General features: G+C 37.2%; 1 protein-coding gene across 3 annotated transcripts in view; it reads right to left on the reverse strand.

The window, feature by feature from the left end:
• The window catches only part of DENND1B (DENN domain containing 1B), a 159,559-nt gene that overhangs the window by 63,488 nt on the left and 78,377 nt on the right, over positions 1-17,694 (reverse strand). For 2 of the 3 annotated variants that reach the window (XM_061378960.1, XM_061378962.1), the window contains 5 exons: positions 12,238-12,307; positions 10,506-10,586; positions 8,342-8,401; positions 6,464-6,517; positions 2,892-3,002 (listed from right to left, as the gene is read on the reverse strand). In XM_061378960.1, coding sequence (XP_061234944.1) covers positions 2,892-3,002; positions 6,464-6,517; positions 8,342-8,401; positions 10,506-10,586; positions 12,238-12,307 — 376 coding nt within the window. The remainder of the gene's footprint in view (positions 1-2,891; positions 3,003-6,463; positions 6,518-8,341; positions 8,402-10,505; positions 10,587-12,237; positions 12,308-17,694) is intronic. The other variant, XM_061378961.1, reaches the window with a different exon arrangement.

Raw genomic sequence — 17,694 nt, forward strand, 5'->3', positions numbered from 1 at the left:
CATAAAACAAGTCCTGCTTGGCTGAAATAAAATAAGCTGACAATTGAAACACACCCCTTTTATTCCTCCCCCCATTAAAAAACTCTATTCAACAGCTTAAAATAGGCAACCCTCTTTCCTCTTCCTCTTTTTTCCTCCAATGCAAGCCTTGACTACAATGAAAGCATGAAATTTAGAGGGTAAAAATGCTAGACAAAGAATTCCTGTACACAAGCAAGTGTAGTTATCCTTTCCTGACCCCCCCTCAAGAAGGGTGAGGAGAAAGTGAGCCAGGCCTTGAATTATGCCTTTTGTTATCAGTCACTGCCCTGAGATAGTGAACCGAAACAGAGCTGATAACTTGAAGGTGACATCACAACCCAGTCTTCATGAACTGACATACACACTTGATATTCAGTTAACCCGAAAGATAAGGAACAACTCCCTTAACAGAAAGTTGCACTTGATAGCACTATTTTTGAACAAATGATCTTTTCAGGTATCAAGCTGTAATTTAGGAATATTAAAACATGACCTCTGCAACAAAAAGTACCAATCTGCTGTGTTTTGTACACAACAGTAAGCACAATGCTAGCAAATGCTAATGTCCAAATACACTCCATTTGCTTATTTGTATTATATTAAGCGATCCAACATTTTAAAGAAGCAGTATCTTATGCCAAAAACATTTAATCATTCCTGGCAAGTCAATTAAATTCTTACAGGAGATACTGAGAAGCGTTTAATTTACTTTAAAAACTACGCTGCCCTGTAAAGAAGCAAACCTCACTGCATCAGTCCTGTTCTGTTTATGAAAGAGATTAGCAGGTAGCAGCTGTCCCTTAAGTTCCTGATAAGCCAAAGTCTATTTTTCTCTTTTATCAGAACTCACTAGTGCAAGTGAAAATTAACCCAGTCCTATATCAAATGTGGATCAGACATGATGTGGCAGTAATTTCATTTAGCTATGACTTAAGTAACACTAGTAGACTGAAGAAATAATCAGAAGTAAAATTGATGTGCTGTCTCTTCTTGGACTTGACCTGCAATCTACAATTTACATTCACAACTTGAGACATTCTTCAGGACATCAAAATGCCATTACTAATGTTTGCTATTGTTACCTATCATTGAATATAAATTTTGAATATAAATTTTCAAGTGAAAACACCATCAAAATTACTACTTCATTAAAAGTTTGAAATAAACAGCTGAATTCTGAACAAAGCTAAAGCTTCTCACAACCAACATATTCTATTTATTGTTCTGTAATGACTTCCAAAGCGTTTGGAATACAGACAAAGAAATAAGGCAGTCTGGATCAGTGCAGTATAATCCTGATACCTCCTCTTCTCATCATATAATAGCAACTGAGAGCTGAGATGTCCAGGCTAACAGAAACAAGTTTTAAGAGGATCTACACGCAGCCCAAGAGTACCCTTCCAAATCATGTTAAGCAGACACACTCCTGCCCACTTGCAGAATAAATCTTCCACAGGCAAAGCTGCCATTGTGATTCCTATTGCCACTCTACTAAAGAAGTAAAAGACTAGGGCCAGGTTGCAACACTCAATTCTTCCCCTAGCTATTTTGGGGTTGGTGGAGGTGCAGATAAAATGTGGACATTTCTTAAGGTAAAATAAAATGTTTGGTGGTTAAAATAATATATCAAAGACTGGTAATTTGAAGATCATTCATTCACTATTTTTCTGGTTTACAGTTGCTCACGTGGCCTCTGCTTATATGACCCCCTATTTCTTTTACTCCCCAAAAAGGAAAATAGTTATTGTTACTACCACCAAGAACTGTAAAACCTGTCAGCCCTGTAAGGCTATTCTGAGTCTTCTCCAGTTTACCTTTGACTTAAAATAACTTAAAGGTGGTTTATCCACTAGTTAGAATCTGAAGTAACTCACTCCCTGCATGTTCATGTATGTACTGGAAATCAGCACCTGCAAGTCTTTGAAAAAGATTAACTTTCAATACTATACCCAATGTGTTTAAAACAGCTGTTCATTTTATTTAGTAGTACAAGTAACAGTGCTCAGGAACATAATGTTGATTTTCCACCACAGAAAACATATAAAAATTATTTTATGCAGTAGTGTTCAAAAAAAATAAAGGTATTTTTAATGACTGTGCTTAACAGGCTAAACATTATGCATAAAAAATATATTCTACGTGAAAGTTCTTTATAAAATGACAGTTTTACAGTAATGCAAAATTAATCTTGGGAATATTTTCAAAATAGAGAATATTTTAAAAACCAGTAAGAGTCTGTGAAGACTAAAACAAAATAATATCTGAATATTTAGGCATACTTCCAAAATGAAACTCAACATTCTTTTATTAAGCAGTCTAATAAAGCAGGAAAAAAAATTAAAATTAATGTAGCCTAAAAACCTTTAATAAAAAATGCTATTTTGAGTTGTACATTATTATCAGTCTGAAGAGCTGCTCCAAATCAGAGATATTACAGTATGCACTCCCAAACCACTCTAAGAAAGATGAATCTATCTATTACCAGGTTAAGAAAGCTGCTATTATTAGGGACCCTTGATTTCTTTCAAGTAGCTCCAATGGCATAAGACACAAGTGAATAATAAAGATCTTATAATAGCCCTTAAGAATTCTTTTTAGGTTAGGAGGCACAGAAATGAACTCAGGAGAGTTAAAGAACTCTCATCTCCTGATAAGAAAAAATAATTAACCTGACTTAATGTATCTGAATAGTTCTTACATAAATCAGACTTTTGTACTTCAAGAGCCAGACTAAAACCATATATCAGAAGAGTATGTAGATATTGTCTTATAAGTACACATGGAAAATATCTAAAACCACAAAGGTCTGCAGGTCGTTTTGTGAAATGTTCAATATATTCCACTTAAAAGGAGATGTGTGAAGTACTTACAGTGCTTAGTTTGCTAGAGGTAATAATGATTCGTCTCTCATGCAACATACTGGCATAAAGTTGCAGCATGTTGTTCACATCCACAGCAACAAAATATTCAGTGAGGTTTCTCTGTTTAAATAAATAAGATGTTAACAATACAGCAACAACAGTAGCTAAGTGAAACATTAAATATATTACTTAAAAAAAAAATAAATCTGTCCAATTAGTAGGTGGGGAAAAAACCCACCCAAATTATGAAAGAAATCCCTCTGCATTAAATTTTGCATGCTTTAAGGATAATTAAGTTTTAAAGCCAATGAAAATCTAATTTGGTATAAGTTATTCATATTTTGCTCATTGTTATGTTTATGAATTTAGACTTGTCCCCCCCTTTTTTTCCCCCAAAAATTTTGAAAAATATGACATTTGGCATTATACCCATAGCACCATATGCTAATTAAAGTAACCATTACTCCCAACCCAAAAACAGATCTTCCACCACTGCAATAACTGTTCTATCATAGCTACAACAATAAAACTGTGCTATTTTGCCAGGCTCTTCCAAAGTCAACACATTTTATTTTACTTCAAGTACAGCAAAACAGCTGACTGAAAAAAACTGTTTTCACTTGAGCTGTATGGACCAGACATCAAATGTCCAGCTGCATGGGCAGAAGGTACTGGGTCGGTCCTGCAGCCACACTTTTCACTCCTAAAAAGAACCCCACTGCCATCCACACTGTGGGGCTGAATGAAAAGCAAACTCACCAGCACCTCTTATTCATAGTTTAGGCCACTCAAAACGGGGGGGAAGAGAAAGAGGTTGGGGGAAAAAGATCTCTTTTAAGCTTAAGAGTACTTAAAAGAAAGATCTCTGAACTTAAGAGTATTTCTGCATGGCACAGTGCAGAGACATGCAATAAGCTTCTGAATAAGCTAAAATAGCTACCAGCAAAAATGCCTAGGACAACAGCAAATTTTTGGAAATGCTAGACAATACATACGAAAATATACTAATACACCTCATAATATACAGAGCATCCTATTTCACACATTCATTATCGTATCTGCAACCAGAACTCTTACTCATCTCAGGAAAAACAAATTATGAATATTAATGTAGGAGGTCTACTAACCGTGCTCCAACCCAAAGATAGCGACCAGAACACTGGAACTGTTAGGGTATTCTGGATGTGGCCAACAGCTGGCTGCAAGGCAATGCAACCCTGAAACAAACTGATGGCAAGACAAGTGGTAAAGGCTTTAGGGCAGGGTGACCCTGCTGACTGTTGGCACCTCTCCTATCGGGGCGAGGACACAGCTGCCGGCTACAGGCTCTCCAGCTCACAGCTCTCCACTATCACAGAGCGCAGCATGGGGCAGAGCTACCTATCACCACCTGCTGGTTTATCTCCTTACAGACTCCACTATATGAAATGTTAGCTTGGATAATTATCAGAAGATTGACCTCCTTTTTGGATATACTGCGATATTAAATTTAAAAATATATTGAAAAGACAAAAGAAGATCCAACGGACGATCCAGTTTCATGCAAATTCAGAAATGTATTATTAATTCAAAGGCACAGAGCACAGATTATAGTTGGTCCATGCTGCATAAAGTTTCAGAAGTTATAAAAACAAGAGCTTTAAGGATACAAACACTCTACTGAGACTGAAACTTTGGTTTTTCGTGTGCTACTTTTAACTGGTTGTCAGAGGCCAATCCACCTTGATAACTGGAGTCCAATTTACCTCAGATACCTTCTAACACTATAGATGATAATGGTAAACTGATTCTGCTTTGCAAAAGCTGTTGTAAAAAGTCTGCAATTTCGCACAGACCAGTGGATCTTTGGGAGACAGTCACAGTTATTCTGTATTACACCTGAAAAGTTACTGCTCCTGAAAGATGTTGATCTTGGAGCAAAGAATAAGGAAACTCATTTTATTGCTAATTTATTGTAATTACCTCGTGTCTTCACTCCCTGCATGTTCTAACTCTCCATTAGTATCACATTATCTTGACTCAGAATTATAGAAAGGCACCTTGAAAATTACTTTTCCTTTCTCCCACAGAATAAATCCAAAGTGCTACTACCACAAGATCTTCCACCAGTCAGAAGCTAAATGATGCTTTGCCACATTTTCAAGTTGAACGCATAACACACCTTTGAACCTCCAAAACTATGCTTTATTAGAATCCCAAATAGTAAGCTAGAACAGAGAATTCTTTAAAATAAGGAATTCAGCCCGTAAGATGAAACAGATCATAGAATCATAGAATGGTTTAAGTTTGGAAGGACCTTAAAGATCATCTGGTTCCAAACCCCCTGTCATGGGTAGGGACACCTTTCATTGACCAAGTTGCTCAAAGCCCCAGCCAAACATTTAAAAACTAGAGTCTGTCCTGCCCAAACAGCCTTTGTAGCAACAGTTCTCTCTTTTACTCCTCTACCCAGTAACTTTGCATAGCTCAGGGTTACAACAAGGGCTGCACCTTGTGCAGAATCCTTTCCACCATCACAGATGCACCCAGAGACCTTCCCTCTGCTATAAGCACCCTACCAATCCTTACCAGCCCAAGTTTCCTGGGCTCTGTTTCCTTCCCCTTTTCTCTTCCCCCTGCAGTGCAGGGGCCACCGCCCAGCTGAGATGCTGAGGGACACAACCTCCCTTCTCACCTGCAGCATGGAGGCAGGGAGCGGATGACTGGGACCTCTTCCCCACCATGCCCCACTGCTGCACCAACGCAGAGGCTGTGAGCACACTTCCATCACACCTCCTGCACTAACACCACATCTACCAAGAGCGAGTTCTGCAGTACTGAGTGATTTTGTACTGGGGTGAACCCCCAAAACAGCTCAACTTGCATAAGGAAGTTGTTATTTGAAAGTGTAAAAATGCACAACTATATATCCTTACATCCATATTCAATTCCAGACTTAAATGCAAGAGTGGAAAGCAGAAAGTTTCAAAGCTCCTTATTAGCTGTTATCCAGATAAACACATCATAGAGAATGTGATCTGAGATTTCATGTTTGCAACCTACCCCCAGCACCATCAAGGATGTAGCATCTACAGAATGCATGTCTTGATAAAAAAAATAATAACCACCACCAGCATTGCTGGTGCATGGTTACCATCCAAATGTAAGCAGGTATGATATGTTTTCAGAAAGCCTGAAACAATGCCTTCTTGCACAAAAAAAATAACTGCATATCTTGATAGCTGAATTTGCAGCTTAGCAACGCAGCGTTTAAAGGGCAGGTATTCAAATAATACGAGGTGCAGAAGTAGAATATATTTTACATAAATAATCTCAATAAATGCAAACAAGCCGAGTAATCATGAACAAAGGGTGACTACAGCAGTGGGCAAAAATGCCCTGTTAATGCTTTAAAACAGGTTAATGATGAATGCAACAGTAACTACAAGCTAAAGGTTGTAATAATAGACATCAATCACACTCTAAAAACAGTCTTGGGAAAAAAATCTCTTATTGATAATAAAAAAAAAAAAAAGCCGAGTTCAGCCCTACCCACAGAATTAGGTTGGTACTTCTAAATAAATAAGAAACTGCATACTTACGCTTTCAGGGATTGTTGGCAATCCAGTTATATCAGGAGTAATGAAATACGAGTGCTAATCAATGGGGAAAAGGAATTAATAATGTATGCACACAAAAGCAAAAAATTCATTTTTAAAAAATCCACCCTTTAGGATTGCCACCCCCATCTTTGTTTAGGCAAAAAGCCATTTTTCCAATAGCATTCCTACCACTACTAGACAAAGAATTAAGCAGATCACTACACAAAATGACAAGCTCTGGTTTAGCACAGCACACAAACCAAGAGAATAAAACACTGGCTGCAGTTTTGAAATAACACCAAAATTAACCCAGGTTTAAATGTTGTCACAAGCCTGAGAGCAGCACTGATTAACTTAGGCATTGATTTAAATATTGGAACAGAAACAAACCAAAAACGTGAAAGGACAAAATGTGAATTTAGAATGGAAAAGGAAAAATCATTCACATGAGAAAATTAATTAGCATAGAAATATTATTACTTGATATACATTCTCTTTTCTTTCCAAAAATCTTTGATTCAAAAACGTGCTAACAGAAATACAAGGTCTGACAGCTTGAGATTCTGCAGTCATTTATGAAATACATTAGCAATTTTATGCGTCTTAGTTTGAGGCCATCTAGGATGTAAATATAAAATGGATTAAACTAAAAACAGATGTAACTTAAATTATTCTCATTAATCCAGTGTGCTTAGTAGCTATCAGACATGGAATTAGCTCAGTTATTTTAAGGCATTTTTGTATATTAGTCTAAATCTTCAAGGTCAGAAAAACTTAAGTGCGTACTAAGCAAATGCGATTATTGACTTTTTAGCTTTTATTTGTTTTGAATGGAATTTTGACATTTTTCATAGACTTTTCTTTGGGTTTATAGTGTATTTTAAAACTATAATTAACAACACAAAGACACAGTTTGTTTTCAAGTCAAACTTGCAAAAGATATACCAAAACATTAAGGAAGTCTATAAGATACTAAATGTGTCTTGGTTTGAGAAAAAAAAATATCAATACTATTAACTCTGTTTAGGAGACTTATTAAACCAGCTTGATATATTTAATAGAAAATGATCCCCACAAATTAGGTCATTTGGTCATAGTTAAAAATTTTAAGGGGGAAAAAAAGGCTTAAAAAAGGCATCCTATAAACATCATAGCACTTGCACAATAAATACCCCAGGTTATTGTTTTGCAACAACAGAGGGAAAAAAATGCTAAGGTTTTTTTGCTCTAGTCAAGAATAGGAAAATATTCAGAATAATGGAATGCCTATGTTCTTCAGAAGTATATTGAGAATAGAAAATTATTTCCTATATGTAATAAGGTCACAGAATATTTATCGAAAAATTTCTGAGTAATGACATTAATAACTTAGAGAAGTTATTATTTATAATTAACAAAGTAATAATATTTCACTCATTAAACAGAAAAGGAAGTCAGAACTATGAGACCCATTACTGCAGTCATTGAGAGTCATAAAGCAGCAAAAATAAAGTAGTATGGAGTCCTTGTACATCTTTGTGAACTCCCTTAGGAAGTCGTACAACCTTGGAAGAGATACTAAATTAATAGTTGCTGTCCTGTATAAAGTTTTCTCTAAAAGAACACTAGAAAATGAAAGCTTTTGTTCATCAATTTAAAAGTTTGATTTTGGTTGTGCTCTTTGCAAAAGAATTATGACACACAGACAGCTCTTTAGGTTAGATTGATTTAAACAGATTAGATACATTGATATTAGACTGCTCTTTTAGGCTAAAGACAGCAGCAGGATTTCCTGAAGGACAGATACAAATAAGCCTGAAATCAAAAGAGAGATCCTATAGCAAGCAAATATTTCTTTAATTACAATAGACTTTAGATAGTTACTGCCTTTTAACTCACCAATACAAGACAAGGATGTTTTTTCAAATCTTGCTCACTTGCAAAAATCATCTCTTGGTTCTTATGCAAGATGAGAGAAAGATTGAACAATTGACTTTGTAGTTTTCCAACAAAAAGACCAAAGCTGACTCTAATGCTTTCAATATTCCAAGTTTAAAATATCAGCTGAAATATGTTTTATTCTTTGTATTCTTTCCCTATTTGAATTAGCTTTTCCAACATAGAAAAATGTGGAGGGGGAGGGAAGGGAGATAATAACTTTTATTATAATCATAGAGGTACGATCACCTTTATTATACCTCTATGGTTAAAATAAAAGTGACCCAAACTATATCTAAGCTCAGGTTGCATAGAATGAATGCTCACCCCTCAAATTTCAGCTGCAAATATTTGTTACAGGGACTGATAGGTCAGAGAAGAGCTTAGTTCCTAGCTGGACTAAGGGATTTCGCTGTCCTCCTGACCAAGGTATACTGGGAAACACCATGTATCCAGATATTGGGCACAATTTATGCATAATTATATACATGCAGTCCTCAGTACCACTGTAGTCTGCCATCTGAACCTCACTTCAACACCTACAAGCCCTGCAGCTACCTGAGTAAATGTGAGGGGAGATCTTAATTTTGCATCAGGAACTTTGAATTAGACTCATCTTAGCACAATCAAAAGCCACGTCATGATGATACTTTTACAACTATTTTTCAGACTCTTCTTTTTAAGCCTATTACTACTGATGGTTCCAGTACAGCTTATTTACAATAAACAAAGAGCATGGAAGGAACACCAATATAAAAGACTAGGCACACAAAGTTAGAACTGAAAGTGACACAGATCTTTCCTGCAGCACGGGGCATTACAAAAGTAGGTGTCTGTAGATCCTGATCTTTAGCACTCTGATTTAGGCTAATCTATTTCTTCCTGCTCTGTCCCACCTGAACCCACAGTATTTGCTAGACTGTACCTGCAGCCAAACATTTCTCAATTTTATATTATAGCCTAATGAAAAAAAAAATCATAACAAGGAATGTGAAATATGACAAAATAAAATAAAATAAGGTAGCAGTATGCTAAGCAGCAAGGTAACTACTGGAACACAAGTGGTAGACTCTCCATTTCTGTATGCCTTCATACTGGGACCATATGCTTTTCTGGAGTCTGCACCTACTTTACTTGAAGTATTGGGCTCAATTCTAAAATAAATGAATTAAAAGTAATAGGAAATGACACAAACCAGGTCAAGATAAATAATCTAAAGATCTTTCAGTATGTGCATAAGGGAAGCCTTTATAAAGTCACTTCTTTCTGTGACCTGCAAACTCTAATAGTTCAATCAAGAAACAGTTATTTGCATATAGATATTTATGAGTGCAGTAACTGTACAGATGCTTTGAACATGAATAACTTGGAGACAGCAGAGGCTCTGTGTTGGCTTAACATTTCATGGAGGCACTACAAATGTATTTAAACATGTACCCACATGCTATTTCTGTTAAGAACTTAAGGAACTGTATCACGGACAGGCCCACTTTTTGATGTTTGTGCAGCAATGCCACTTCACCAATCTATGTCCAGTCCCACACCATGAAAAGTCAAAGCACAGAAGCAAAGTAGACATGGGTATGTTCTTTCACCTAGATGTGCTGAAAGTTTCAAGTAATACAGAACAATTCTCCTACCATCATTCCTACAGAACTTTTGCATGAACAAGCAATACTAGGAAGAAAGGGAAGGATGATGGGAAAGAACCTTACACAGAATTTTGTCCAGTCCTGCAAGTCTACCTACTCAGACTTGAGAAGCAATAAAACACGAGTTAGTGTCTCCTGATTCACAGCAGGAGAAACCAAAAGTATCTACACGAAACAGCTGGAAGCACAAAAAAAAGTTGTTTTAGCACTGCTAGATGCCACTGCAGCTTACTTTATCATCCATAGAGAAAACTCCCAATTTCTGCTTCTTTATGACTATGACTTTAAGGGAACAGCAACAGAGACAAACTCTACTCTGCGCAGACAAAAAGAAAAAGGTTGGCCAAGCCACTTAATGATGGGAAGTAACACAAGTTTACTCTTTACAAAGGTAATTCATGGGGCTTTTTGTTTGTTTCAACCTTACATACTGTTTTATAGTCTGGAGTAGGAGTTAAACAGAGAATACTTACCACACTTAAACTGACTAAAGCATTCGCCTTTGGCACAGGATGGCTATACAATGATTTCAACAAATCATTTGAGTCATTTTCCTATAGGGAATGTATTTAAAGGTAGTTAATTATTGTATTAAAAGAAACCAGACACATTAAACTATATATTGACATATATATGTATGGTTAATGAGAAAGACAATTGTAATTTACAGTGAAGTATTTAAATATTAAGCATAAAATTCAAGCCCATTTTCTGTCTCAGAAAATGATTGTATCTGCAAATCAACCTTTTACATATTTCCCCATATACCCCTTAAATGAATCCCATCATTTGCAACTGAAGATAGTGTTAATCACCCCTTAAAAATGATTTATCAGAGCACATGAAACAGTTAATAAGGTTTACTAAAAAGTACATGCAGCTACTGGATTTAACTAGGATCCCCGACCTTAATTTAGGATTTTCATTCAGTTTTGGGTTTTTGTTCATGAAGGTTCAATTCTTTTTGTTGTCAGGGGAAAAAAACAAGAACACCAGTGAGAAGCCAGGACCAGTGTTTAAACATATTGTCTGAGGTTGCAGGAAGCTTCCACCTCTCCCTGTAAGACTGATAATACTGGATCTCTTACTAGTAAACAAGACTTTGGGTCTGGCTCTTGCTCATACAACAGTACCTGGGCCAGAAGGGAGCAATGTCCTCTAACAGGCTCCTCACAGATACGGCACTGGGCAATGCAACAAAATACTTCCATACACGGCTAAAAATTTCTGACCCATCAAACCAGTTTTCTCAGTATATAGGAACACAAACTTACAAGCCAGCAGTTTAATTTAGTTGCATTAACAGTTGCAATGCCAGAACCAGTGGTCAAGAAACAAGAAGACAATCCCTACCCCTTCTGTCAAATACAACCTTAATAACAATTTTTACTGTTACAGTGAAACTGGGACCGAAACCGAAGTCTCATTATACCACTTATAACACTTAAATGTATTCTGCACTTTAAACACAGCTAACCCCATATTTTTCTACTGCATTTTCTTTTTAGATAAAATACCATCATTTTCTATAGTCCATTTACTATAATGTACAATAATCGCTTAATCTACAGTTCATGTATTCCTGAAATGTCAACTTTTCCAGTCTGCAGCATATGGCTGACTATTGATGCGTTCTTTTAATTACAAACTAGTACACTAATACAGGTAAAGTGGAAAGGTATAGCTTTAATGTTCTCAGTAAAGGCAGATGCCAGTATTTCCTTTCCTGTGTAATCCTGGAATGCATTTAATTGCTCATGAATATGCAAACGAAACCATCATGATTCTTTACCAAATGCTGCAAGTAATTTTGTCTTGCTAGTTGATGATTGCTAGAGATGACAGAATTACAAGAGGTAGTTGTTAGTTAATAGGAAGGGTAAAACAGTACATCATATTGTAACTGATAATCAGATAGTTCCAAGGATCTACAGTTTACAATCAATATGTCGCACAGATCTCCAGTGATGTGACACTTTGCTCACACTGACGCTTTGTACAGGTATATTCTCAGCAGTTTTTTAGGATTAATGTGGGATTCAAGGGACAGTAGCAGCTGTATGTTCAGATTCATTGGATTTCAATATGAGGAATGTAAAAATGTGTAACTTTTAAACAGCTTAGAACCATTTCACAGCACTTCAAATGGTGACTACTATTTCCAGACAATTACTTTACAGAAAGAAACACAGTATCTAAAATTACCTGTTCTTTAGCCAAGTAATCTGCGAGGGTATTTAGGAGCTTGTAGTATACCTCAAACCATGGCAGGTAACTAAAACAGGAAGGAAAAAAGCAGTTTAGTAAAATATCAATGTATTTTTCCCAGTGCTTATAAAATGCTACTACAGTTAATTGACTTGCACATTTTTATAATACTTCTACACATAAATAAAACACATAAAGCTTTTCCTACACTTTTAATAATACATCACTGCTAGATAGCAGCAAAGCTATCTTTCTTTATTCCGGACACCTGCTTGAAGTTCCATTAGGCATAGATAAGCTCACAATACTTTCAATTCTCATTGTTTTAAAGGCATAAAAAAAATCATTCTAAACATTACAAAATCACATTCACATTATTTTTGTTACAATGTTCAGGAATGCTATTGGAAATTTTGAAATTCTATATCCTGTTGTACCTGGTGAACTGCAAGAACTACTGCTTCCCTGGAAAATGAAAACCAATTTTACCTGGGCAGACCAGGTACCCCGTATTTGATGAGTAGTGCAATGCTATGCAATAGTAGAGATGCCGTAAGAGATGTAAGAATATTGGTCACTCTATAAGGTCATTTCCACAGACAGAACAAAAATAAGAGAGCATTCATCCAATACTGTAAACACAGCGCGCATCAAGACATGGATACTTAGCAAGCTTTCAACACAGACTTGCAGCTCATATGTGTACAACACTCTCAATGAGTTAAAAAGAACAGAAGACAAATGAGACAGAACTGAAGAGCATGAGAAAAGAAACTCAAACACAGTGGCATCAGTTCCATTTTTTGTCATCTATTTACAGAAGGTACCTATAAAAGTGATATCATGAGTGACAACACGCTACAGAACTTTCTACAATTTCTATTTAAGCCTAACATGCATGTAGTAAGTCAGGTTAAGGTAAATGGTACCAGTATAAATTACTCCTTATTTACAAGTTATACACCTTGTCATATCTTTCAGAATTTCATCACAAAGAACACCACTGAAATGGTAATAGTATGGCTAATATTAGTTGCTTGAGTGGGGGCTCAGAAGGAGAAAAAGCCTGAAATATTTTTACCACATTTCACATCCAGTGTAACAATACTACACACTTTCTTATTCAGGGCAGTGTAAATCCATGGACACACTTCCCATGCACCTCTTAAAAGCTTTTGTGTGTGCTGTGGACAGAGCTTAAAATTTCAGATTTCTTTATTTCAGGAAACATGCTATCTGCAACTGAAATAGCCAGTATGCAGAACCTAAGCGCTTTTTCCTGACAGGCAAAGGAAACCTGCTGGGGGAAACCCTGGCTGGCAGAGAAACCAAGCCTAATTTTGTGCAGTGAGTCCAGTCAAGAGTTATGTTTTCTTTGTAACACTTCTGTTCTCAGTACACAGCTAGAAAGGCTTTAGAAAGAGATCACAGATTTGTTCAGCTAAGAAAGAGAACAGCAGAAATCTGAATATGGTCATAGTTATGTATTCCCTAGCAATCTTATTATGCTATCCTTATAAATGCTTAACTGCTGGTTCTTAAAAAAAAAAAAAAACAAAACCACACCAAAGAACCATCATTAATCTACTCTTGCAAAGCCAAAGAGCCACAGAGGCAATGATTTCTTTTAGAGTCGCTGCATTAATGCCTTTCTCACACTCTGCTGGCTATTCATCAAAATCACATCAACCTCTTAATGCTCACAGACATTTTTAAAGCTTGGTATTGTTGACAGTAGTTAAGGTGTGACATTATTGCATTTACTTTTCCATACATTCTTAGATAACCATAAAATTTACTTCACTGCACCTGTGAAAGGCCACTCACTGCTTCCAGGCATAAATGCTGCACGCCCCTGTAAGAGATCCATCATAACAGCACCTAAAATATCTAACCTTTGAGTTTCCTTCCACCTAGGACTCCTATTCTATCACCTTCTAAAACAATGTTAACGTGGTTACAAATGTTGCTGAAATGCCACAGAGATGGGCAAACAAAACTGTTCACCACAGCATGCAGAGTACCTGCAAATGCCAGAGCTACTGAACACTTACCAGCCCAGAACTACAGCAGGGACTGGAAGAGATAGTGATTCCATCCAAGTCAAGGGACCAGATAGTTATATATTACAATATTGTAACACTGGACACACAAATGGGTTAGATTATGTACAAGCTTTCCAGCCTTTTGCTATCACCTCTGCCTAGTAGTGTATGACACCCCAGCATATTTTGCTATAGAATATTCTAAAATCTTATCTGATCATTCATTTTTCATAAAGAACATTTATGAAAAACATTCTATAAAAATAAATGCTTCTACTTCAATAAAATATTAATAATATTTCTTTCTTGTATCCATGATCTCAACTCTCCTCGTAGCATGAAAAGAAAAACTGAATGCATTTTTTAAGTCTATGCATAAAAAGGTCAAATTCATTATCTGAAATTAATGAACCCTAGCAGAAAGCCAAGGGAGTGGGGGTTTTTCAGTACTGCAAGGCATGCTGACCAGAGGACTCATACATGAATTTCTTTCCTTAGCAAAATCAAGTTTTTGATACGCTTCCATGCAACAAAACCACAAAGAAAAACATTGTAAAACCAGACTACCTGAACAAAGTTTAAAAACGCCAGTTTCCTTTCTGAGCTAGAAGACTGGGAAAGGAATCGCTTTAAGCCTTACAATCACAGACACAAGTTTAATAGAATTTCAACATGCCTCTTAAACTGAAAAGAAGGGAAATCAAAACAAGCACTCCATTACATTATATGGCATGAAACCAAAGGCCACCAAGACCTGTCCTCTACTTCTTTTCCACATAATCTTCAGTTCTTCAAAAGCACAGTTTAATTGCAAAAGGTTTTGTTGATATTTTTAATAAGACTGTTCTACTGCAACAAAGTATTACAAAAATCTAATGGAAAGCAAAAAGGTTCCCATTACATTTTTCTTGTATGTATCTGATTGCTATTAGTTCAGTACAATAAGGAATTGTTACATTTGTTGTCTTCATAAACAGAGCCATCTGTATGTGTACATATACAACGCATCTCTGCATTCAAAGTAAATATAAACACAGGTTGCTTGTTCATAATAAAGACAGCTATCTGATGGTACATTAGATTCTCAATTCAAAGAGGAGGTATAAGCTCTTAATTTTGTAACATCCTCAAGGCTGCGAAGCAACATCTTTTTCCACTTATATCACAGGCTAATATTGTAGGCACAGGTGTTAATTATTTTATTAGTTTATTCAGACTACCCTAGTAAATAGATTTATTCATAAATGAACTTTTCCATGATACCGGCTTTACATCCTTATCCACACATTACAGTATCACAGTATCACAGTATGTTAGAGATTGGAAGGGACCTCAAAAGATCATCTAGTCCAATCCTGCTGCCGGAGCAGGAACACCTAGATAAGGTTACACAGGAACGTGTCCAGGCGGGTCTTGAATGTCTCCAAAGAAGGAGATTCCACAACCTCCCTGGGCAGCCTGTTCCAGTGTTCCGTCACCCTCACTGAGAAGAAGTTTCTTCTCAGGTTTAAGTGGAACCTCTTGTGTTCCAGTTTGTACCCATTGCCCTTTGTCCTTTCATTGTTTGCCACTGAGAAGAGCCTGGCTCCATCCTCGTGACACTCCCCCTTTATATATTTATATACACTAATAAGGTCACCCCTCAATCTCCTCTTCTCCAAACTATAGAGACCCAGCTCCCTCAGTCTTTCCTCATAAGGGAGATGCTCCACTCCCTTAATCATCTTAGTTGCCCTGCGCTGGACTCTCTCCAGCAGGTCCCTGTCCTTCTTGAACTGAGGGGCCCAGATCTGGACACAATATTCCAGATGAGGTCTCACCAGGGCAGAGTAGAGGGGAAGGAGGACCTCTCTCGACCTACTAACCACCCCCCTTCTAATACACCCCAGGATGCCATTGGCCTTCTTGGCCACAAGGGCACAGTGTCAGCTCATGGTCATCCTGTCGTCCACTAGGACCCCCAGGTCCCTCTCCCCTACACTGCTCTCTAACAGGTCGTTCCCCAATCTATACTGGAACCTGGGGTTGTTCCTGCCCAGATGCAGGACTCTACACTTTCCCTTGTTATATTTCATCACTGCAGTAGTATTTCATGATTATATTAGGTAAACACCGTATTTAGAATCATATAATCATTGAGGTTTGAAAAAGACCTTTAAGATCATTAAGTCCCAATCATTAACTTAGCACTGCCAAGCTCACCACTAAACCATGCCTCTAAGTGCCACATCTACATGTCTATTAAATACCGCCAGGGAATGGTGACTCCACCACGTCCCTGGGCAGCCTGTTCCAGTGCTTGACAACTCTTACAGTAACAAAATTTTTTCCTAATATCCAATCTAAGCCTCCCCTGGTGCATCAGGAGGCCATTTCCTCTTCTATCATTTGGCACTTGGGAAGAGACACCAACACTTACCTCACTACAACCTCCTTTCAGGTACTTGTAGAGTGTGATAAGGTCTCCCCTTGAGCCTCCTTTTCTCCAGGCTAAACACTACCAGTTTTCTCAACCACCATTCATAAGACTTGTCCTTTAGACCCTTCACCACCTTTGTTGTATTTCTCTGGACTCACTCCACCATCTCCATGCCTTTCTTGTAGTGAGGTGCCCAAAACTGAACACAGGATTCAAAGTGCAGCTTCACCAGTGCCAAGTACAAAGGGAAAATCATTCTTCTAGTCCTGCTGGTCACACGATTTCTGACACCAGCCAGGATGCTGCTGGCCTTTCTCAGCACACTACCAGCTCATATTCAGCCAGCTGTTGACAAGCACCCCCAGGTCCTTTTCCATCAGGCACCTTTCCAGCCACTCTTCCTCAGGTCTGTAGCATCCCATGGGGTTGCTGTGACTCAAGTGTAGGACCCAGCACTGAGCGTTGTTTGTCTTATATGGCACTTGTTTAACTAAAAACTAAAAGAATCTTCTAGGTCATCCTTCCAGCAAACCTTGCAAATTTATTTAAACTCTGCTTAGCACGTTTTATGTACACATTTAGTGGTGGATGTACCAATAAGTCATCCAGCACACAAATCTGTTAGGCTGGGTAACAAATCTTTCTCCAAGTCAGTACAGAAATGTGCTGTCTGCAAAAAATACTCTTGGAACAGCTGAATTTAACAGTTGAGACCTGTAATATTTTAGTCATCATTCAAAACTGTCACCCTAATACACCCCTTAACAGCAGATAAAATCAAAATTAAAGTCCATTACTAGAGAGACCTTACCATCGTCCTTGTATTCATATTTATGAGCAGTGCATTTTGTAATTAATTAGCTGTCTTACAAAAATGTCAAAAGGTTATCAATGAAGCCCCTTCACAGCAGATAAAACAGGAAAAACAAGGCTTTAATTCTCAATTTTAATGTATTTAGAAGCCTAAACTTCAAATAAAAATAATTTAGG

Source organism: Neopsephotus bourkii, unplaced genomic scaffold (assembly GCF_033783945.1).
Source record: "Neopsephotus bourkii isolate Nb327-2 ecotype Australia unplaced genomic scaffold, CSIRO-AGI_Nbou_v1 NB_1768, whole genome shotgun sequence".
NCBI lineage: Eukaryota > Metazoa > Chordata > Aves > Psittaciformes > Psittacidae > Neopsephotus > Neopsephotus bourkii.